The 23,738-nt window shown below is 50.4% G+C and overlaps 2 protein-coding genes across 3 annotated transcripts in view; both read right to left on the bottom strand.

The window, feature by feature from the left end:
* Positions 1-424: 424 nt before the first annotated feature.
* Positions 425-20,749, bottom strand: DNAJB12 (DnaJ heat shock protein family (Hsp40) member B12). Its single transcript, XM_059821044.1, has 9 exons — positions 20,617-20,749; positions 16,528-16,702; positions 14,911-15,056; positions 11,598-11,783; positions 9,522-9,601; positions 8,273-8,382; positions 4,934-5,106; positions 3,741-3,892; positions 425-2,350 (listed from the first exon to the last, which is right to left on the bottom strand). Exons 1-8 carry the CDS (start codon positions 20,747-20,749, stop codon positions 3,771-3,773), a joined length of 1,125 nt encoding a protein of 374 aa, XP_059677027.1. The 3' UTR covers positions 425-2,350; positions 3,741-3,770.
* Positions 20,750-22,133: 1,384 nt separating this feature from the next.
* MICU1 (mitochondrial calcium uptake 1) overlaps positions 22,134-23,738 on the bottom strand; it is a 109,533-nt gene continuing 107,928 nt past the window's right edge. For both annotated transcript variants that reach the window (XM_059821115.1, XM_059821114.1), the window contains one exon: positions 22,134-23,073. In XM_059821115.1, coding sequence (XP_059677098.1) covers positions 22,913-23,073 — 161 coding nt within the window. In that variant the 3' untranslated portion in view covers positions 22,134-22,912. The remainder of the gene's footprint in view (positions 23,074-23,738) is intronic.

The following is a 23,738-nucleotide window of genomic DNA, read 5'->3' as shown; positions in this document are numbered from 1 at the left end:
GCAGCGGCGCTTCCATGGGAGGGAAGGCAGGCACAGCCCCCTTCCCCAGCACGAGGCACCCGGCTGGGAGCATCCCAGTGGAACCAGTTTGAAGCAAAGACGTCCTGCTGAGCGTTCGCTGCCACCTTGTTGGGACCCGTGGCTAACTTGGGGGGCACCACCTCCTTCTCCATCTTCTCCCCGTCCTTCCCTCTCCCACGCCGGGGCGGCCGCTGCAGCGCTGGAGCTCTCAGCCGCTGGGCTTGCCGGGACGGCAAAGATGCTGAATTTCATTCACCGAGCGCCCGTGCAAGATGCAAGGAAGGCGGCGCGAAGGAACTGTAAAACCGGAGCTGGCTGGGGCAAGGATTTGCAGGACACCACCACAGCTGGAGCCTTTCACGTTATAAACATTTATTTATAGATGTACAGTTGTATAATTAATTCTAAATTGAGAGATACAGCCTCTGTGAGCATCCGTTAGGATCTACGCCTTCTCGCTCGTTATTACCCATGGGTGATCTACTTGAAAAAAAATCATCAAAAGGTTTTGGCGGGCAGGCTCTGGGCAAGGAACGCCGTTGTGCAAGACAATTCAGCACCTTCTGCAAACGTGATTCTCATTTAACCCCCTCCCCACGATCTCTTCATGCCGCCTAGCCTGTGCCTCTATTAAGAGCTCTTTCCAAATGCTGTACTTCCACCCAATTCCTTCCACAGGTGGAAGAATCATTTAAAAAAAACAAAAAGAAAAAAACACCCTTAAAATCAGGTCCAAGTCATGGTGGCTGTGGGATGACAAGGCTCACGGTTAACGGGAGGGCTGATAATTTTGCACGATAAATAAACAAAGAGCTGAAGACGGAGCACGTGGGTTCCTAACGACAAAGAAATAAAACCACCTTCCGCCTCGCCTCCTCCAGCCCCTGCCACCCCACCCGGGAGCTGCCGCGCTTTCCATTCATTCCCCCGCGCACGTCGGGGGACAGCTCTCACTGGAAACATCTTTAAACAAAAATGAACTGCAGAGTACCAAAAAAAATTTAAAAATCCAGTTTATTCCACGGAAGGCAGCTCTGCTCGTGCCAGCTTTGCTTCGAAGAGATAGCTCCTAACCTCCCGCTGCCCTAATGCCGGTCCCGCCCGACGGTGAGCGAGTGAGAAATGCGGTGCAGAGCTCAGGCGGGGTCAGAGGAAAGATCGGGCGCACCCTCCCATCTCCCCCGGCAAAACTTCTTTCAACAGAAGCAATAGAAAGCGCCGTTTCTTAGGAATTAGCAGTATTTCACAGGTCTCCTCCAGGAAACATCAGAGAGAGGGTGTCGAGGCCACGGCCACGTTGCAAACGGGAGTGCTGGTGGGTGAGGAACCCCAAGTGTAGGACACACAAAAAAACCCCAACAAAGGGAGACGGCTCGTGGAAAGCCCTCTTTACAGAATGAACGCCGCACGCTGATTACGAGGCAAAATTAAAGCAGACTCTGCAAAAAACAGAAGTTACGTGCACAAATAAACCCAACGACTGATGAGCAAAAACCATCCAGGACAATCCTTCCCGTCGCCGAGTGCGACGCCGGGGCTCAGCTGACCCGCCGCAGCTTCTGCCAACGCTGCAAAACCACACCACAAATCTGGACAGTTTCCCCGATTTCTTTGTTACCCCCTAGAGATTTGGAATTTCTTTTATTAAAACCCGAACGGCAGGTATCGACATCCCAAGCCACAGAACGCCGCTGTCCTCCAGAAAGCAAATACAGTAAATGCAAAGTGATTCTTGTTTTAGTGTGTCAGGCAGGAAAGCGCTGCAGAGCGAGACACCCTGGGAAGAGACCTCCCGCTTCCCCGTTTGCCAAACCGGGCAGAAAATAAAATAATTTAATCATCCAACCCCTGCATAGTTTAAAAGTACAACATATATACAGCTATAAATTAATTCTAAATAGATTATATTTTCTTTTTTTTTTTTTAAAGTTTTCTTTTATCACCAAATCGTCCAATTTCTCTCTCCGTCGGCAGTGACCAGCGCAGTCGCGAAGGGTCTCCTTCCGCTTCACGGCTTCTGCAGTTAGTTCGTGTTATTTTACACTCTACGCGTCTGTTCTCGGGGCTGCGGGATTCCAGGAGCAACGAGACCGTCGCACGCTGGCGGTGTCAGGAGGGCAGGAGGAAGACGGGCAGCTTGATTTCCTGTCCTAGTCGCCGCCTGAGACGTAGGTCGAACGGCGGAGACAGGCAGAGAGAAGAAAGAGGGCGGTTGTGCGTTGCTAATTCTGCAATTCCATTTTTAAGATAAGGTTTGATTCTTTTAAATATCAAGTCCGTCACCTCGGCTCAGTGCACTTCACCAAAAGTCTTCAGGCATTTCAAGAGTCTGGGAACAAAAGCGGTAGCGGTGTCAGTCTCCAGACAATTGCACGTCACCGTACTCCCCCCTTCCTTCCCATCCCCACATTACAGGCAGCGGCTTTTTCAGTCACACTATTTTGATCCTCTGCCTGAGAGCACAGCTCTCTTTTCAGAGCACGGGTACAGAGAGGGAATTAAAGAAAAGCAGGCAATTCATGCCGGTCTATCGTGAAAGAAGAGGCACAGTTAACAAGAAAGCGGGCGTAGCAAGGTAAGAATGGTTCCAAAAACGGGATACACCCAAAAAAAGGCCGAACACGACCCGGAGGATTTGCTTTAAAGGCCAAACTTTCAGATGCCAAGGAAAATAAAAACCAAATAAAATCTCCCCTGCTAATCCTCCTTACTTGTGTCTACAAACCAAGCAGCCAGATGTCCAACGTCCCCAAGAAGTCTTTGCAAGCCTAAATGGTGTCCGTACAACTAACGCTTGGTGCAAACTTCACCTCCGATTGATTTTCTATAGAAACCCTGTTTTCAACTCATTTTGCAGTGGGAGGGACCTGTATGTTTTACAGGCATCCCAGCAGTATCTGGTAGGTGAAATCAGCCCAGCTAATTAAGCAGAAAAAGGACTCTAAACTCCGTGCCGATTTTTTTTTATGATTTTCGTGCAGCTCTCCGGCGACCCAGCACACCCGGTCTCAGGCGTGCTACCTGGGCTCACCTTAATTCAAGCTCTCCAACCCCTCTGTCTTCCAGACTCCCTCTCAGCTGATTTTTACTTTGTTCCCCAGTTTAATGCAATAAGTTACTTCTACAACGTGTTGTGAACTCTGGCCGTTTGCTTTGTTCTCCTTGAGTGTCATGGGAAGGCAAGAGGGGGGCAAGGAACACCTGTTTGGTAGGAGTCCGTTCCCTGTCATTGTATTTCTTCCAGTGCCAGGGGATAACAGCTTTTTCAGTAAAACAGACAAAAAAGCAACCAAAAAAAGGTTCATGAAAATGCGGCAGCTGGCTGCCACGGCCGGTAAAGGCTTGGCGAGATCGGGGAAAAAACTCCCAACCAGCCGAGGCGCGCACAGCGGCTGTATCGAATGCGCAGCTGACAAGACCTCAGCTGAGTCGCCAACACGCCCCGGGGCTTTTGCTCTGTTCCTAGAGACCCAACACCGACAGCGCCAGGGAAAACAGTGAGCCTGGAGAGAGCCGAGGGTGCCGGCATGCAAACTAAAGAAAATCAATTTCCCAATTAACGAGTGTACACTTGAGGGAGGGGGGTGCTTCCCCCCCGTGACGTGTGTGCATCCAGAGGAGACTCGTGAAGATCTGCATCTCAAACAGAGATTTAAGTAAGTACGAAAAGGACGATCGAGCCCCGTTCCGCTGCCAGGGGAAGCGTCACCAGCTCGTACTTAGACCTCTGCCGAGCGGGCAGGCGGTGACTATCCGTGCAGAGAGGCTTGAACGTCTGACAGTCTGCTACAGCTGGGGGTGCCCATCTTCTGTGCTCGCTGATACAGTTCCGAGTCTCCAAAGTAGCGTGCCCGGTACAACAAGCCTTCCTCTGCAAAGGGAAAAGCCCAGCGTTACAGATGCGATGTGGAAGGAGATCCACCCGCCAGGCCACGTCCCGCCACGGGCTCTGCTAGGAAGAGGAGGCACCTCAAGTTCTTCAAGGCTAGCTGAAGCACAGGATGAGGCTGAGGAAATACCCCGTGCCCTTTCGGACAGGATGGGCGTAACATCTGCTGACAGCTCATCCATCCCAGGGGAAGCCTTAGGAACCTGACGGGACCTGCCTCTAGTCCCAGGAGGCACACGAGGCAGCCTACACGAAGGTTACCCCAGCAGCACGGGGAAGAAATGCAGAGGCTCAGAGCTCGATGCAGCGGCCTCATTCGGCACCACTGGGGGCTTTCACAGCCCCTCCTGTGTCCCAAGCGTGCAAATCCTACACCCCGGCCACTGCTCCAAGCGCTGTGATCATCACCTGCTGGGAACGGGCAGGCAGAGAAGTCAGGTCACCCCTGGGACTCAGCAAACAGTTCGCTGCCCTCGCCACGCTCTGCTGCCTGGCTAGACGGCCAGATCATCTCTCAGGCTGTCTGGCTGGGTCGCCGTCCCTCCTAACCCTGCGCGCCTTCAGCAGCACGCAAGGCCGTGTCAGGGCTGCCACCGCAGCCTTCTGAGCAGGGGGGGGATGCGGGACGGAGCACAGCACAGGCTGCAGACTTTTCAGACACGGTCCTCGAACAACTAAAATATTACACAGAGCTGTCAGGGGCCTCCTGAAAATGAGATGGCTGCAACCTTCCCCCTCCACTGGAAATCAGAGATCTCCTACTGACACGGCAGGGAACCTCCAGGGCACAACTCCTGTCTGACCAGTTCTACAGCAGCATTAAAAAACAAAACACAACAAAAAAACCCCACGTACTGGATTGGTCATGAAGTCAGATGGAAAAAAAAGCCAACAACACAGGAAATGTGCTCGCACCATGTTAAAGTGTAACTTTAGCATAACTCAGTCCCCAGTAAAAGACCTTTCCGAAGCTGACCTCATGCAGCAGCCAAGACCCTCTGCTCCTGACCCCACACTACTCACTCTGCTGCTTCTCTTTCCAGCAGTTATTTCGAAGGTTTGCAATATAGTCGTCCTCCACGCTCCTTTCAACATTTTTCAGGTTCGTGCCCGTGTATTCATCTGCAAAGTTCTCAGATACGTAGTAGATGACTTTCAAGTGCTCTGTCATTCTCCGGTGTATGTGACCCACAGACCTAGTTCAGGGAGAAGAGTCAGAACAATGTAGGACACACTTCAAGGGCAGAGCAAAAAGCTCCCAGCTCTTTATAATCCACAACATGCCACAGCACCAAAGCTCTGAAAACATACATCACTCCTATGCATCCACAGACTTGAAGGTTTGGAAAGGAGAAGTATTTCTGGTGGAAACGAAACACCAACATAGGGAGAGAAAACCTGCCAGGTCTCTAGTTAGGTGGGCAGAGCTCTGAATACAGACGTAACTCTGAGGCAGATTGCCCAAGGCCTAAACCCACTTAAAATAAAGTGTTCATTAGAATTTTCAGCACTAATTAAATCTCTCTGCAATTTCCTTGCTGACGACACCATCATCTGTTTTTGGCGGTGAGCCCTAAGGATGGTTACGAAGCTCGGAGGCCGATGCTTGTGCGGTACGGGGTGAGAGCAGCCAGCGAGGCAGAACGGTGCCTGCGCAGAGGAGCGCGGCAGCGCCGAGGTGAGGGCAGAGCAGGGGCTGGCTGCCACAGCTCCCCAGCAACCCGCCTTCGCTCAGCAAGGCTGCCCGTCAGTCGAACCCAGTCCCCTCTGCTAAGATATCCGCTAACCCCAAGAGCGTCAGCTTCCTCTACCACATCACATGCTGCAACCAACACTGCTGCTGCAAGAACAAAATTAGACCTGCTCTGCGCTCCAGCCTGCACCGGCTAGTACAGAAAGCACTTTCTAGAAGCAAATCTCTTCTTACCCTACCCTCGTGGATTTGCATTTCAGACAGAGCCCTGGACTTATTTTCCCCAACACTCCAGCAAACCTGGAGATACTCACTAGGGTGTGTTTGCAAGCTGTAACACAGGACCTGTGCCCAAACGCTAGATTCATCAGGAACAGCTCCATCTGGAGACGCGCCCAAAGTTTCCTATAATAAATACCAGCTGGCTGCTGCGTTAAAAGTGAGCCTGGTTCTTAAGCCAGGTATAAACATTAACTCATCCGGCTCACCCTTCAGTCTGTTATCAGGGTTTACAGGAGTGATTCAAAGACTCCTGCACGTTTCATCAAGGTCCAGCACTCAGCGACGAGTAGTGGGTAATCGGATAGACTGAACATGACCAAAAAGCTCTCTTGGCATTTTTTGAGGCAAAGGCTAACGCATCTCTGGCAGTGCCTGCTGGCAGAGACACAGTCTGGAAGAAGCTCAGCTCACTATTTGACCTGTCAAGACAGAGCCCTAAGCTCTCCCGAAGTTCATATTCCTCTTCTGTATAAAGATGAACTACGGAGGTTACAAAGTGTGCCCTCAAAGGAGGAAAATTTAAGCTCGCAGGGCTTCAGCAGCATGCTTGAGTGTAAAGCATAAAAATAAGGGCAAGACCTGGCGCAAGAAACCTGCCACCTGAAGTCAAGACATGCAATTAAGTCAGGCAAATTCGATGAGGTGTTACTGAAGAGCAGGGTGAGCACAGGCAGGCCCACAACTAGGCAGGTCTTTCGGCAGAAAGCTGATTTTTGAGAGAGATTTACAAAGGCAACGGAGTGACAAATGGTTCTTTAGGACTCTGCCCTTCTCAGTGACACCTTCACGATCAAGAAGTGGCATTAAAATCTCCCCGTGCCATTAAAACCTCACCAGGTTCAAAAGCTTCTCGCCTTCTGCTCACTGAGCTGAGCGCAGCGAGCTCCAGCTTTCTGCCAAACAACAGCCAAGCACAGCATTTCCCTTTACACCAGGCAGCAAAAGGGGCCTGGCTGCCTGCGTGAGCGAGCAAGCGAGCAAGCGACCAGCACCGCCTGCCGGCACTGCACGCCTTTTGCTGGCGAGCTCATTTCATTTGAGGTGCCTTGGTCACTCAGGAAAGACGATGGAGGACTGGATCTGCTCGTTTGCCATTCTCATCCAAATCCAAACTCGGAAATGGGTTTGCTTGCCGCTACCCGAGCACGCGGAGACAGGGACAGCACAGGGAACGGGGAACCGAGCAGCAGGGAAGCACCTGGGGCTGGGGGATGCCTTTCCTCTGACAGCTGACAAGGCTGGAAACAAATCCCTGCCCACTTAAAAGCTGCCCTCCGCTGAATGCCTTCTCGCCCCATAAACTGCTTCTTCACCAGTATAAACTGAACTGGTATACATATATAACGCTTGATTTTATAGTCCTAATATCAACTGCAGAAATCACATCTCAATACTCTTTAGTCTCTCAGAATAACCCTTAACTGTGTCCACTTCAAAACCGCTCCATCTTCCGGTTCCAAGCACTAACGTCATAGTCTTTACCTCGATCCCAAAAGCTAAGCTGGGTTTTATAGTATTTAACATCATCGATGGCAAATGTTGTCACCTGTGAAACTAAACAGGGCCCACTGGTTGTAACCAAGTCTACCCTCTTTAAATACACATAAGGAACTTCCACTGAAAATACATTAAGCTTTCATCAAGAATGATGCAAGCAGCCAGAAATCAAGCCTGTTTTCCCATTCTTCGTTGGCACTGCAAAGTGAGTAAGAATAAAGACTCATTTCATCTGTCAGCCAAGTGAGCAGATCGGGGCATTTCCACGGGATCTAGAATGAAACAGCTTCACTTTCGCATTGTAAATGTCTGGCCATAGCTATTTCACGGCAAGGTTAGAGTTCAAAAATAGGGGATTTCTCTGGGAGTGTCTTTTACTCTAGAGGAGTGTCTTTTATTCCCTCTTCCTCTGTTGCTTTGTACTAGGCATAAACCGAGGCTTTCATGAAGAACAGATCTGGCTTTTGTTTCTCACACCCCAATTTAACTCTACGTCTCAATTCATTCTGCACATGGGATCTCGGCGCTGGGCTACAGTCTCTCAAAGTCGTTTTGTCTGTCCCTCTCTAGGACAGACACACCCAGCTGTGGGTATGGGCTGCGGAAGGTCCCTGTCAAAGAACATCCTCCCTTAGGCAAGTGAGCACCCTCCAACCTTCCCCACACCTTCCATCTCGAGCCCTGTTTGGGAACCAGGAGGCCTCCACTGATGTGTGAGACATCTGGCAGCAAGAGCAATGGTGTGATGAGATAAAGCAAAAAACAAAAAAAAAGAAGAAGACGACAGGAGAAACAGAGAGCCTAGATCCCTACCCCGTCACGCCACCCTGCCCTCCAGAACCCAACTCCCCCCGCAGCTGGATAAATTTTAGAGTAAAAAGGGTACTAACGGCCTCTGGCTCAAACTGTAGGGTGGGCTGGAGACCATCATCTGGCTGAGAGCAGACACAATGATCAGGATGAGAATAGGCATCAGCTGGACAAACAACCCAAGGCCACCCTGAAGGAACAGAAACACACAGTGGAGTGCCACCCATACACTTGTACGCGAAGATCCCATAGCAACGCTCTCCCTCCCAGCCCTAACACAACCTCGATTCTCCCGCTTTTTGCAGGCATTTGGCTTAGGAGGCACCCCAAAATAACTGGGGGGAACCCAGCAGCCCACAGTTCCCTTCCAGAAAGGGCAGCGTGACTCCGGATGCCCCTTCTCCGGATGTGACAAAGGGCAGAGGGGACTGGCAGGGGAAAACTTGTGAGTGAACTTCGAAAGCCTCATGCCCATTTTTAGTTTTTCTAGAGCATACTTCTGTCCTGCTTGTGCTAGTGAGCAGAACTGGTTTTATAGAAAGCCTTCTCCCCTCTTCAGTGTGGGATGAAAGTCATTCCCCTTCTACCTCACCTCCTGAGCTCCCTCCAGTTCCAGCAAAGTACACTTTCCCCTTTGAACTTGAGAAAAAATATTCAGGAAGTTCTTGTTGTTAGGTTTTTTTTTTTTAATATAACTGGCTATCCCCAGAAAATAGTAATCTTCAACACATAACCCTGGTCTCTTAAATAATAAGTCCCTTATTCTCACTTCTCTAGACCAGAGGGCGTTGAGTGCTGGAGATATACTTAGATTTTCTGTGATGAGAAAACATAAAAATAGCTCATGCTATAAAGTATCTTCCTTGGTTAATTAAGCATCACAGATTAGAAACACCCCATCATCCATTACTGGAATAAAACGGAAAATGAGTTCATGCTGGAAGGAGCCACGAGTATCCATATTATGTGAAAAGTGGATATACCTTTTGAAATTACAGAATTAAATCAGGAAGGATACGCTTACTCTGTGGCAAAGACAGGCACGCTTTACTGGTGCAATCTTATTTCAAGGCGGCACTGTTTCAAGACACACCAGCGTTTTTCCCACTGGATGACAGCTATGAGAGTCCCGGGAGAACAACCACCAGTAAATTAAACCGCAACTTGGTGTAAATTCTGAAGGCAGCTCGCTTCCCACGACTCCAGCTTTCTGTTCAGGGGGGTGGAAACAAGCAGGACTGTTTCACAAGACAGCCACACCAACTAGCTCACAATTCATATATCGGAAAAACCTTTAGACTCCCGGCCCCCAGCCTGTTCTCCACTTACGTCACCCTGATGTTCTCGTCTGTCCTGCCTCTGATGGTAGGTATATCGCATCCTGCCATTGCTGTATACGTGAACGTTACCTATAGGCAGAAGAAAACCGTTACACGAAAGTCAGAGTACGTAAGACGGTGCTGGCTGGCCAGGAAAGAACCACAAAAGGTGGCCATGTTCCACATCAGCCTCACCAATAAAAACACAGTAGGAAAAAGTAAACCGGGTGCTGGCAACAGCAAATTCAGGAATTTTAACTTTGAACCTCGTCAGAAGGGGCTTGAACTGTTTCTTTGGTTCGGGCCACGCTCAGCAAAGACATAAGGACATGGAGATTGTAAATGAATCCACACTGTGCTCACACTTAGATCTGGTCTGCCATTACCACCGCTCTCAGTTCAGCCTGAGCAGCATGCCAGCCAGTTCAGAGCTGGAAGAAGGACAGCACATCTGCCCCGCTGGGCTGCTTCCACAGGCTGGAGCTGGGATGTCTCAGTGAAATGGTGATTTGACAGACTTGGGCTATTCCTGAGATCCCTGCGTATGTCCCAGTGCACGAGGTGCATGTCCCTGGTTTTGGTCAGCAGGCCACATGGCCGAAGCCCCTGACTCCATCACGCTGTCTTGACAGAGATGGCTGTAGCTTTAGGGCGAAGCGGATATGGGACTCCACAGGAGACTGATAGAAGAATTCATACAAAAAAATTCTATTCATCACCTGCAGCCAACATTTACAAAATGAGCTATATAAGCCACAGCTGAAAAAAGGGTATTCCTAAGTTGTACTGAGCAGATCGTGTCTGAAGGTGAACTGGTGGTGGGCACGGAGATCCATCTATAGGATTTTGTAGGATCGTATGAAAATTCAGGTTGGAAGTGACCTCAGGAGGTCCCATCTCCCGCTCAAAGCAGGGTCAGCTATGCAGAGAGAATATCTTATACAAGCCTCCTTGCTTCTAATTGAATTTACTTTAGATTAAAACCAATTACAAAAAGAAATCATTCTGGTAGTCTTTCCACCCTAAAAACAGAGCTCTTCCAAGTCTTGTTTTAAATGTCAAAACTGCAGCTGAAAAGGGAGACCGCTGAGAAAGCGGTCCTGAATTCTCTTGGGACAGTGAGGAATGGGAAAAAAGACTGAGCTAAAATAGTAACCTGCTGTTCTTACTGGAGTAGCTTTGCCTCTTTGACAGGCAGAACACAAATGCTGCAAAAGGCTTCAAGATGCCTTTGCAAGTACTTGAGGTTAGTGTGTTAATTCTTACATACCGGATAGGAAAGAGCTACCAGAGTAAATCTTCTCAATTGAAACAAAAATATTTCTTTTTCCAAGTTGGTCCACAGAGGTCAGATAACCACTGCCTCCACTGCCAGTCAAATATGACTAGAGCAAATACAAGGGAGTCTCCTAAAATACCCTTATCCTTACATTACATCTGTGTCTTTTTGATCGGACCTGAAACAGTTACTCGGTTCTTTCCTGCTACCCAAACCATGATCAGCACTGTGGACAGACAGAATACAGATTTAATTTTCAGTTCAAGAGGTTTAAATTATGCTCTGAAAATAACACTTTCCTCTTTTTTATAGGACACAGTGGAAAGAAGGAAGTGGACACTGATCTCGGAGAAACTGCTTCAGCTGTGTAGCAGAGCAGATAGAGATCAAGAACAAGGCCCAGGCGTTACCATAGTTTCTTCCGATGAAAAAGATTGAACTTCTAAAGCCACCAGGCAGAAAAGCCTCCTTCGAAATAGGATTATTTTTACAACTAGCCTTAAAACAAGTCATTTTTCGTTCTAACATTCAACCCAACCTAATAAGAGCTAATGTTGCCAGCATGCAAACGAATACCTGAAGTTGGGAAGAAGTCCAGCTCTGATGGTATTACCTGCTGGATGCTGAGCTCTCCCAAGTACCCGTCTGAACAATTTAGAAAACTCTAGGTGTTTAGGTCATGTGTGAAGGAGAACTCTCTCTCATCAAACTCAGCAATCCTTGCACGGCCAAATAATTCACTACTGCATTGCTGCTCTGTCAAAAGGATCAGGTGCCATTCAAGAGATTAAGGTTTAACGTGCTTACTAGAAGGAAAACCACCACCAAAAAACATGTTGAAGAGGTCCTCGGGGGAGATGTCTGCCTCAAACCCGCGGTGGAAGTCCGAGTGACTGTGTCCGTGCCGAGCAGGGTTGAGTTTCTCGTCTCCAAACTGGTCATATTGCTTCCTCTTCTCTGGGTTGCTCAATACCGCGTACGCATTACCAATGGCTGAAATATTGACAATAAGGAAGCAATTAGCTTCTTTCTTCTACAGATAATACGTTTAGCCCTGCAAACTGCCAGGACTTGCCTTTCTCATTACACAAATGAGATTCTCAACTACCCACGTCTTTTCAACAGGCTACTTCAGCAGCGCAGCACTAGTACCTGGCACGCTTCTCTAGCAAACACAGACAGAAGGAAACCACACCGAGAGACTCAATGAAAAAGGCCTTAATTAATTCAAATGAAGAAGTTATGATATGACTGGTATGAATTCAGTATCTGTCCCTAGAGAAACCCTCTCAGATGAATGAAACTATGAATTGCGAAGGAAATGCCGGCAGTAGAGCAGCTACACATTTCACTTAAATAAACCTGTTATCTCTTTTGAACAACTCATGCCCATATCCTTCAGCCATAAGTAACTGTACAGGAAAGTACAAGTTTAGTTGACAAATTTTATTCTAAAGTGGCATTAAGGGAATTCAATGTCATAACCTAAAACCGGAACCGCAAGGGATTTAAATACGGGCTAGATCACTGAAAGAGACTTTAAAACCTCCCATAAAAGCTAGTAAGGAAACCTTGGCTAGAAGTTGTGTCTGTCAGCTATGAATTTCAAAATTTCCAGATGCCAGAAGTAAGGTGCGCAATTACAAGGACTGTTAACCAGCGCCTGTGACGGTGGAAATGTACTGGAACCAAACCCCCGCCCGTTCCCCAGGTCACTCTCCTTCCAACCTCAGCATGTTTGAGCCTTTCTACCAGAACGTCTGCCTGCCACCCTCCTATTTCTGTACTTCTCTCTCGACATAGTCCAGCTTACCACTTCCCCTCTGTACCACCCTACCCAAGAGCCTCCCTACGTGACTGCAGAGTCTATCCTCTCTCCTCCCTGTGTCGCAAGGAGGCAAAAACGTTCACGGCAGTAGTTGCCTGGTGTATTAAAGGCAGGGGCAGAAGCAGTAGAAAAGGGAGACACATGCCCTTTGGAGGAGATTAACTCCAAGATTCAACATTTTCCCGGTAGTCAGATCGAGGTGTACGGTTTCTTCTTGGACTAGAGATTTGGAGCGTGGAGGATATAATGTCAATAAACTTGTTCTCCTTCTCGGTTATAATTAGTGCACACAGAGCAAACACGTCTACAACCAGGCAAGGAAGCTGGACAAGGGCTAACTCTCAGCATATTAGCTTCTTTCAAACTGTGTGGTTAAGCAATGAAAATGGAGCGGTTCAGGGTTTTGTTCGTTGTCTGACTTTCTGCTGACAAAGCCCAAGAAACACCTCATTCCAAATCAGGATTTTAGCTCAAAGTAGCCAGGTTCAACTCTTTTTCCAACGTCAGCCAAAGGTAGCGATGCAAATCTGCTCCAGGACAGACTGCAGCCAAATGCAACTGTGGACTGAAACAAGTTCTCAGGACAAGACGTAATGCTTTATCAGCTGTCACTGGGAAGACGAATGCCAAGGCTTCAGCTAATACATCAACGTAAGAAAAAATTAACTAAAATCCTCATAGCAGTGCACATTTCCCCCTTCACCCTCTGGAACCAAACAGCTGGACTTCAGCGAGCCCTGCAAACTATAAGCTCAGCTGGGGGGCTGAAGGACGGGGGAGCCAACGAGGCAAGGCTTTGAGGAGAGATAACCCGAGAGCAGATAGCTCTGCAGTGGAGGATAAAGGGCACCTTGCTTAACGCACGACTTCTGGCACGTAACTCTTGTCAAAGCCTTCGGCAAACATCATTATTTAAGATTACAGGTGAAGAAACCTGCCTTTCGCCACTTAGCAAGGATTGAGGGATAAACTATCGAACAGCGGCTTACTGCACATGCGGTGTAGATAGATGTCTGCAGATGCTCGCTCTTTAATCTGGCCCCCATACTAAAACAGGCTCTCCCAAGTAGCTGGGGGTCAGCTCATTATTTGCTAACAGCAACACACTTATCGGTTATGGATTTAAGTCTTAAAAGACTTGAACAAACCTTACGTAAGACTTTTACTGCTGAATTCATGTCTACTAGAAGCTTACCCGAATACTGTATCAATACACTCACGCCAGGCTAGCCTTGCTCCCTGCTCCAGCAGAAGTCTCATGCATTGCACTCCCAAGACGGCCAGAATCAGACCATGCTATTTAAATGGCTTAACACTGCAAAACCAGCACTGTACAACTGGCATCAAGAAGTTCTGCATTTAGCTCAGTGGTAATAATCAAACTTCCACAGCTTGCAAGGGAAAATGGGGTTATATGTTCCAAGCAATAGCATTTCTCTTGGAAAATTACTCCAGTTTTAAGGTATCTTACCACCCAGGAAACACCCCTGCTGCCTGTGTAGAAAGGCCCTGAGAATTGGGCTCTCGGCAGCAGAACTGAAGCTCCTGGTGACCTTTTTTAAGTTCTGGCTGGGCTCAGTTGTATGGCTGGTGCAGCTTCGCCCTTCACCTGGGGTTTCTATCCACCAATTCCACCCGCAGCCTTTTGCAACGGTCAGGTGCTGAGCGCTTGCTTAGAAACCTGAAGGCTTACTGACTGCCTGAAACGCTCAATGAGTGGAAGAGTCTCAACACCAGTTCTGAAGAAGATGAGTTTCCTGCCATTGGGCCTGCCCAGCAATGTTTCTCTCGAGGGATTCGTGAACCCCACGGCTGCCTCTGGTGCTGTAAAACTTACTGGGTCTCTGCTGGATTTGTCAGTAGACAGGGCTGCATCCCAGCACCCGCCCCATGCTGGACAGCTGCAGGACTTGGAGCTTCTCCCTGCTAGGTGAATGCTCCTGCATCTCTCCAAAAAAGAGGACGGTTAACATCCCGAGGGAATTTCCTCCTGAGCAGCGCGGCAGGAGGCTGGAGCAACACTCAGGAAGGGCTGCTAGGAGAAAGGGAAGGAAGGCTTCTCCTTGTCCGACTAGCAGAGGTGAATCCTACTCATGCCAACCTGCGTTTATTATTTTAAGCTTATACTTTGTTCATAATACAACCAGCTCAGAAGAGAGACAACTTTACAAAGAAGAGCTTTATTTTGCTCCACCTGACTTGTGAGGTTGTTTTTACGAGTCCCTGCTAGCCCAACTCAGCACCATCACCTGACAGTTGAGGGCAAATCACAAAGTTGGAAATGTTCTTTACCTTTAAATGCCTCTGTAGCCCCTGGCGCGTGGTTCTTATCTGGGTGAAATTTCAGCGCGAGTTTCCTGTAAGCCTTTTTCAGGTCCTCGTCAGAAGCTTCTCTGTTTACTCCCAGAATTTCATAGTAATCTTTGCATTGCTTTACCCTGCCAGTAGAGAGGGGAGAAAACACGGACAGTTAGTTTCAGCTGTGAAAACCGCTTTGCATTGAATACATCAACGCTGCAACATCTCACGCATCACAGTTTCGATCGATGTTGTTCGGTGAACTCTGGTTTACTCAGCTCTAATTCTTCAGAGGGTGACCCAATTTTTTTCACAGACTCATTCCCGCTGTGCCTGCATTACCAGCACACAAACACTCCCACGGAACAAGTCAAGCCAGTGGAGGTAGAAGGGCCTCTCCTCAGGCTATGATATCACCCGCAAAGGAATGTGATTGGCAAATAAGCTTCAGATTCATCATGCTCACGTTTTGGAGGCTATTTGGGAGGGACTACAAAGGGCAGGATCTGAAGGATAGCTGGGCTATTGGCTTTTTTCTCTCCTCTCCTCAGACTCTGTTAAATCACAGACCTAAAAACAACATCAGCTGAATTCTAGAGGAAGGAAGAGGGAGCTGCCCAGGCCTGTATGCGCAGCCCAGTTCGTTCCGGGTACACTCACAGCCCAGCGATGGTTTCTCCTTCTCACATGACTTCGATGAGACAGAATACGGCAGGCTGGGTTTTTGGAGAAACGAATGACGTAACAAGCATCCCCAAGCTAAGTCCATTAGCCAGAGCAGTTCTTGCGCAATTCAGACCATGCTCATAACCTTAAACAAAGTTTACCAAGTGACTGTGCCTGCAGTTCAGTCCTTCAACTTCCAGTATTTGCAAATGGTAGAAAGGAATAAAGAACAGCTTGAAACAGGGTTTGGAAAACAGGTGACTGACTAAACATGACCTGGGACTTCCCAGCAGGAGCTTTAGACATGTATCATGCTAACAGAGTGAGGCATCCTGTGGTGGATTTCTGCTTTATCGGGCTCTAAGAGAGACCATGGGCAGAATATCATCAGGAGAGAGAAGAAGGATATGCCCTGTCACTTGCTACCAGAGCAAAGCTTAGAGCAGGAGGGCCACCTGCTTCAAGCTATGAGCCATGACTTCCACCTACAGGATGTCAGGAGCATATGGGATTTTTCACAGCATTGCTGAATAACACTAAAGCAAACATTAATGTGAAGTCCGTGAGATGAATGCATCCACAATGCCTCTTTGGACCTCAGCCTGGAAAAGGCCTACGTGCCTACAGTTCTAGCCCTCGTATGTGCCTTTGGGGGAAAAAATCTTATCCCTCGTAGACCCAACCCAGCTGCCTCCCAGGGCTGCTGTAGCTATAAATCCTCCTAAATAACTTTTTAAACACTGAGTCAATTAAAAACCACTCGATATGGTTCAAAGCTGACCTGATCTCCTTACACGGCACAGAACATGAGTTGTTGTCCAACTCTACCTACTCTTTCTGCCTTCTTCTTCATGTTCCACCATTACATGTTTAAAACATTGTGAAAAACAGACTGGTATCGCATGATAAACTACGAGTTGAAGCCATGGAGAGCTGTGCACGCACCTCTTCACTGCATCCACCTGGTCCTGAGTGTAGCCCTTGGGGGCCTCCCCACCGGCCTCTCCGTTGGCCGACGGGAAGTCTCCACTCATTTTCTTGAACTGGGGATTTGTGGACTCCCCGGACTGGGACTGGCCATTGGCTGATTGTTCATTCTTGTTGAGTGATTCAAGCAGAACTGAAATGAGAAAAAGAAGGAAAGAAAAAAAAAGAAGTTAAGAGACTGCCAAGTGCAATCTGCTCTTCCCACTCTCCCATAAAAAGACCCCTCTTCATCAATGCCACTGCTCTAAGACCCCCCACCTTTCGTCAGAAAGACCCTCACCTTTTCACCCAAGCCTTGAGCTCCCACTGCTTCTTGCCCAGATGTGAGGGCTACTGCTGTAGATATTGCCTGCTTCTCCCTGCGCACGCAACCTCCACCAAAACTCCAGGCCTACCCAGCCGGACAGTCCGGGAGCCACAGTGGATCACCGCGGGCAGCACGGTAGGACCCGTAACACGTGAGTCAGAAGGGTGCTTTGTTCTCTTGCGCTGTCTTACCTACGTATTCGATGTGTGTAGAAGCAGCTGTGAAAATCATCTTCTCTCTCAATTACTGAATATGAATTGCATAAATTCAGTTTCCCTTTTCTTAAGTGGAGTGCACATGGGTTATGGGTAAACTGCTGCGGACTATCGCCTCCTCCTTGCAAGGCTCAGACATTGTCCTCTGTCCTTTTCAGCCAAGAGGGGACAAACATTCAGGCCTGGCCTAACAGCACAGGTGACAACACTGTGAAACCAAATAAGGCTCCTCCAAGCACAGAAGTATCTTTCCATCGTGCATTTCCCTGGCAGCTGCATAGCGCCATCTTTTTAAACTAATTTTGTCTTTTTTTAACCAAATATCAGACCGATCTCTTCATGCCTGTAGTTTCTGAAGTTTATATACCGCAACCCCATTAAAAAGAATAGGCACATGCAATATGATTAAAACCAGGCAACGTTATTTACAAAGGCATCAGTAAGTTGACGAGTTTGCAGTCCTTTATCCAGAGCCTAGAAGCGAGAAGGACGTTTCATCTCCTCCTGCAGATTGCACATTACAGACCTTGCACTATGGGGTATCACGTTCTTTATGCAAGCGCAAACAACGCTTGCAGGCGAAGGGACCAGCCAAGATATCCTATCTGCCCCACAGAGCTTATAGGGGCAAGAAAAAACCGCTCGGTAATCCAACAGCCAATACAGGCAATTGTTACAGGACGAAGGATAAAAATGACAGCGGGCTGACGAGCAGTAACTCACTGGATGAGCTTTTGAGCTTGAGGGCTTCACGGATTTCGGCTTTCAGAAAAGTAAGTCCTTCCCTCGCTCATATTTACACCACTAGAGTATTCATAAAATTATAGTCGTTGCTTTTGTGCCTTCCAAACCTGGAGCAAACCACCAGGCATTTTTAAACCTTGTCTCGCGAGGCAGTCCCTCCACCCATCCCACTCTTGCTGTTTTGGGCTCGGTTCCCTACAGCTTGCCAAGAGATTTTTGGTAGTGTGGTTCGCCAGACCAACCACAGAAGTCCACGTATGGCCACAGCTCAGTCCTGTTTTGCTCTACAGTCCCATTCCTATTGCTTCTGCATCCCAAAGCCACGCTGGTCCTCTGTGCAGTCACAGCACAGCGCAAATTCATAAACTACTGAAGCAGAGAATGCTGAATTAGTTTTCAGTTCTGCCAACTCAGCTCCCCACCAGGCACGTGCTATGGATCGCTTTTCCTTGCTTATTAGCCAAGGTCTGTTCAACTTCTGTTAATTTTTCCAAAACTCTCGCTGAAAAGTGACCAGCGGGATTTTGTCTATACCAGCGTGCCCGGCTGCATTTACATAGGAGAAGAGTTTTGCTGAAATCCCCTTGCAAAACCCTTTGCTGATCCTGTGACGAGACCTGTAGGACCCAGCCGGGGTCAGAGTCTGAAGCGCTGGCTGCGCAAGGTCCACGTCGTTGATCGTTGCCAAACCCAACGTAACTCATGAGAAAGAGAAGAGATTTCGCAGCGGCACACGAACTATGTAAAGACTCAATGACCACCGTGTAACTGCGGGATCTTTGGCAACATTTCCCAACTACAGACCCAAAGTGCACGGGCGAGCAACCGCAGGACATCAAGCGAAGGGTCCTTGGACAGCAGCTCTGATGTGAAACTTGTACCAGCGGCTTGACTGGGTCTGGCTACAAATTAGCACGCTGTATTCAACACTAACCTACCCTGCTGCCCCCCTTTCCTCTGCTTTCCTCCCCGTGCTCCAGTTCTCTAACAGCACATACCCCACCTTTTATTCTGGCTGTCCCAGGGCACAGGATTAGGGCAAAACGTGACTGCTTCACATTGCAAACGTGTGCTTGCTGTCCTCCAGATCCGCTTTTCTGGTGCACGCCCTAGCAGAGCTGCTCAGGAAGAGCAATCCTTGTCAGGGCGGGCCTTTCTGTGTGCTAGGCCACGCTTTTTCCTCCAAAAGTCACTGTTCCTACCCAGTAATTTCACAAAAGTATAAACTCTGAACAGTGAGGAAAACCACGCCACACGTACAACAGGCTGATACACTGTGTTTGAGGGAACGGGAAGAGGCCTCGTGCAACCAAAGAGAGGATTACAGGAAGCCTTGGGCTGTCTGCAGGACAGACAAGCTGCAAAACACAGCTGAAGAATCAAAACTCAGATATGGGCTGTGAAAGTAAAAAAGGAACAAAAAGAAAAAAATTTACAGCCTTTTGTGTAAATTTCTGCAACATAAGAACACAGGGAAAAAGAATTGTGTTTGGCTGCTTCTACAAACCACTTCCCAGTTGCTTTTGTGACACATTAATTACATACGCCATAAAGCTTCCAGGAAATGAGGTTGTTCCTGAAAACCCATGAAACTGGCAGAAGGTCTTCAAGAAACAACGTTATTTTTCACGTGCGCTGAAATGAACCGCAGTAGCTGTGCTGTGGTAATCAATGGGGGTGTACGAAACGAGAAGCAACACTTGCTGAGCGGAATAACCGGGGAAAACGAGCACGCTCGAGCGCATAAGCTCAAACAAGGTCTGCCTGCCTGCAAACTGCGTGAAACTGCTGCCTGCCGCTCCTCGAGCTGAGGTGCTTGCGGATGGGATACTGCAGCTATGCTCAGGGCCAGCGTGGTTGTGCTGCTGGACAACCAGAGAGGAGAGGAGAGGGAGAGGGAGAGGAGAGGAAGGGGAGAGGAGAGGAGAGGAGAGGAGAGGAGAGGAGAGGGAGAGGGAGAGGGAGAGGAGAGGGAGAGGGAGAGGGAGAGGGAGAGGGAGAGGGAGAGGGAGAGGAGAGGGAGAGGGAGAGGAAGAGGAGAGGGAGAGGGAGAGGGAGAGGGAGAGGGAGAGGGAGAGGAGAGCGAGAGGGAGAGGAGAGCGAGAGGGAGAGGAGAGCGAGAGGGAGAGGGAGAGGGGCTTTCCGCAGCCCCACTGAGAATCTTTTGGGCCTTGCCAAGGGCCTTCTCTCCCCACAGCGACATCCTCACAGCGATGCTCCCACGAGCAGTCGCGACCGCGGCCCCCACACCCTCCCACGGGTCAGGGGTACAAAAGCAGCGAGAACTGAGGGAGGTACCAAAGCCACCGCGCTCCGCTCCTACTGTGCCTCTTCCCGCCCTCCCCTCCGGACAGAAGGCCTCTCCTCACACCCCCACGCCCGCCCTAGTTAAGGAAAAGGGCCGTGAATCGGGGAGGGGCAGCACCGGGGAGACACACGCCACCGGTAACAGCTTACAGCCGGTAAACAGCCGCCCCAGGGGGCACCGCGGCCCACCGGGACAGCCCCGTCCCCCCCGGGCGGGGGGCACGGACCCCCCCGGCTGACGCCCGGCCCGGCCCGGCCGCCGCAAAGCCCGCTGGGAGCGGCCGCGCGCCCCTCGCCCCCCCGTGGCGGACTCGCCTGCCCGGCGTGCCCCGCGCGCCCCCCCTCCCGCAGGCCGCATGGCGCATGCGCGGTGCGGGTGAGAGGTCAGGCGCGGCGGCTGCCGGCGGCGGCGCAGGCCCCGCTCCCCCGGGCCCCCCCCCCCCCGCGACCGACCCCCCCCTCCCCGGCGCTCACCGCGGACCCGCGGCGAGGGGTACAAGCGCTGCGCCTTCTCCAGGAAGCGGCGGGCCTTGTCGGGCTGGTTGGCCTTGGCGGCGGCCAGCGCGATGCCGATGCACCGCTCCGCCTCGTCCCTGTTCGACTCCATGGCGGCGGCGGCGGCCGGGCGGGGGGGGGAGGGGGGGAGGAGGGGGTGTGGCTGCGCGCGGCCTGATGGCGTCACGGGCGCCCCGCCCCCGCCCGCATTGGCGCGGCAGCGAGGCGGGACCGGGGGGATCGAGCTGGGCGGGGGGGGGGGGGGGCGGCCCGGGACTCCCCGCAGGGCCCCGGGAGGAGGGGGGGAAGCCGCCGCCTCCCGCCCCCGGGGAGCGGCCGTGCTGGCGGCAGCCTGCCTTCCCCCGCCTCTGGCTGCGGGCGGCGGCAGCGGAGGGGGGATCCGGGCCCGGCGGACCCCTCCCGGCATGTCCCGGCCCTGGAAAAACCACTCAGGGAGAAAGGCGGCCCACGGCGGGATGAAGAAGACCTGCGGGCACGCGGCAGCTGTGCCGAAACCCCCCTTCCCCCAACCCCTTCAGGGTTTCTTCCCCCTCCCGTCACTGCCTCGGCACCACAACCCCCAAATTTAGGGCTGCCCACATAAGGGAGGCCGAAGGGCAACCCCCAGGGCCTTACTCGCAGAGGGGAGTGGGAGGGTAAAAGCCCTCCAGGAGATGAGACTCCTTCTTTTAACGTTTCCTGCTTTTTAAGCAGCTCCTTGGACCAGGGATTGTACCTGGAAAAGGCTGAAAGGAGGAGACGCTCGCACCAGAGCTGTGCTAATGAGGGATGAGGCCACTCGGGGGGAACGACGCTCTGCATTGATCACTGCTTTCACAGCAGAGGGGGTTTGATAGATTCAGTCCTACGGGGGATGCAACAGGCTTCATTTTGTTCCAGAAGAGAATTTTGAGACAGGTGACATTTCCACAGAGGCTTCACAGCTGCCCATGGGCTTGTGGGGAGCAGGCAGGGCAGGCAGCAAGAACAAGGATCCCTGGGGGCAGGAGAGGCAAAACCCCCACCCCAGCATGTAACGTGTGTGACAGGGCAGGGACCAACACCTGAACAGAGCGCATACCGGGAGGCAAAGTACAGGAGAGGAGAGGAAGGAGATGACAGTAGATCCTGCTCAATAGCAGGATCAACAGCCGAGTATGAAAATTCTGTTTTATCCCCTCAAAGAAAGCCTGGAGCTTGTGGCTGCCCTTTTAACACCCACAGAGAGTGCTCTTCTCTGCAAGATAAAGGCTGTGGCAGATTGTTTAGGGAGCCATCCTGAACTGGAGCGCATGCCTGGCAAGGGCTGGCGATGCGGGACAGCAAACACGGCAGCACTGGCCTTCCCAGCGCCGACTTCTGGCCTCTGTCTTCCCAGCTCTGGAAAGTCACCCCGTTTTTTTCTCCCCCTTCCAAAACGCCCCATCTCCAGTGACTCGCCCCCAGCCTTAGGTGAAGACCTGAAGCAATTGAAAGAGATGAGCCACATTGTTGTGAGCAACACCTTTACACAATACTTTACAGAGAGGACAGCACTCCGCAAATAACATCTCTCAGCCTGTTCCCGTTACAGAACGGCAATTCCCCACAGAGACGGCTCCCCATTTAAAAAATTAATTAGAGACCTCACGCAGCAGGTTGCTTATGCAAGGCAGGATGGGCAGGAGAGCCAGTTGCTCCACTACTTTTAACTGCTTTTACAGTAGAGACAGCACCTCGGCTCAAGCAGCCCCTCTGCGGGTGCACCCGTCCCCTCCGCCCCCGAGCAGTCTCGGGGAATATGGAACATTCAGCCAACCGAAATCCTGGGGTGCTCTCAGCACCTGGCTGCTCCAGCCTCTGCTCCTAGGTCTCACTGGTACGATCTATCCAGGAATCCCACGGCTTCTTCCTTAGGAGCAATCTAAGAATTAAAATAAACCCCATACCATTTTGTAATAACATTAAATAAAAGTGATTTGGGTGCAGCCCTACGAGCTCGCTCAATGCCCAGCTCTGCAGGCAGGGCGCATCACAAAGCAGAGGTGGCAGCAGTAAGAAAAGTCCTTTTCTTTTTCCTGAGAGAGAGGAATATTAAGGGGCCAGTGGCAAGCAGAAGCTGCAAATACAACAGGCTTTGATTTCTAACTGCGATTTACAAAAATCTCCTGGTATGAACAGTCTGGGCTTGCCAGAGCCTGATGCCACCCTGCAGGCGTCTGCAGCAGCGGCGCTCGCCCGCAGGTGGTGGTGGCAGGGCTGAGACAGGGAAGCCAGGCACTTCTCCCCAACCCCGCTACTGCTTGGGCATGGTGAAGTCCCATGCCGTCTCCTGGGCGCATTTCCACATCGCCCGCATGAGTCGCGTGAAGCCCATGTCCTTGGGCTTCTCCAAGCCTCTCATAAGGCGCTGCTTCATTATGGCAACGAACTCCTTGTTGCTCAGCTCGCCGTTCCCTGTGAGAAGAAGAAAAAAAACATATTAGAAACACTAAAACCCAACAACAACCTCCTCCCTGCATGCACTAACTTTAAAAGGCAGCAGCCACAAGTGTCATTTCTTGCAGAGACTGAAGTCACGTTTGGCTTCAACCTCCCAAAATATCCCGCTGAGCAAGGGTTGCCGAACCACAGCGTTTAAATCCCAACCCTACGGACGCCACCCTGCTTAGCCTGGCACCGCCACGTCTTGCAGGGCCTGGAGCGCTGGGGCTTGAAGACAGAAAAGCAAATGCCAAGCAAATCCCCATGCACCCGCAGGAAACTCTCCACTTTAAGTGATTTAGGAAATTACAGGAGCACAGGGTAACGGAGCTCAGATTTTTCTTAATAGAGTAGAAGGGAAGATTCATAAAAAGTAATCTAGTGAGGTTATTGAGAATTATGTCAACTAAATTTATGTTAAAAATCAGATTATAGTAAATTGGGGCAAATTGTATTCCGTAGTTGCTTAACCACCAATAAATTAAAACCTCTGGGATTTTTATTTAGGGCGCTGATTGATCAGAGGGTACAGCAGCAAGCCACAGCACAACCGACAGCCTGACGCCTGTCTGCTGAGGGGCTGATGCCTTCTGCCACGATGCTGCACATACCCCATTGCCTGTTTTGGTCCCCTGCCT

Source organism: Gavia stellata, chromosome 9 (genome assembly GCF_030936135.1).
Source record: "Gavia stellata isolate bGavSte3 chromosome 9, bGavSte3.hap2, whole genome shotgun sequence".
NCBI lineage: Eukaryota > Metazoa > Chordata > Aves > Gaviiformes > Gaviidae > Gavia > Gavia stellata.
The sequence above is the reverse complement of the archived record's forward strand: the minus strand, read 5'-3'. Positions and strand labels throughout refer to the sequence as shown.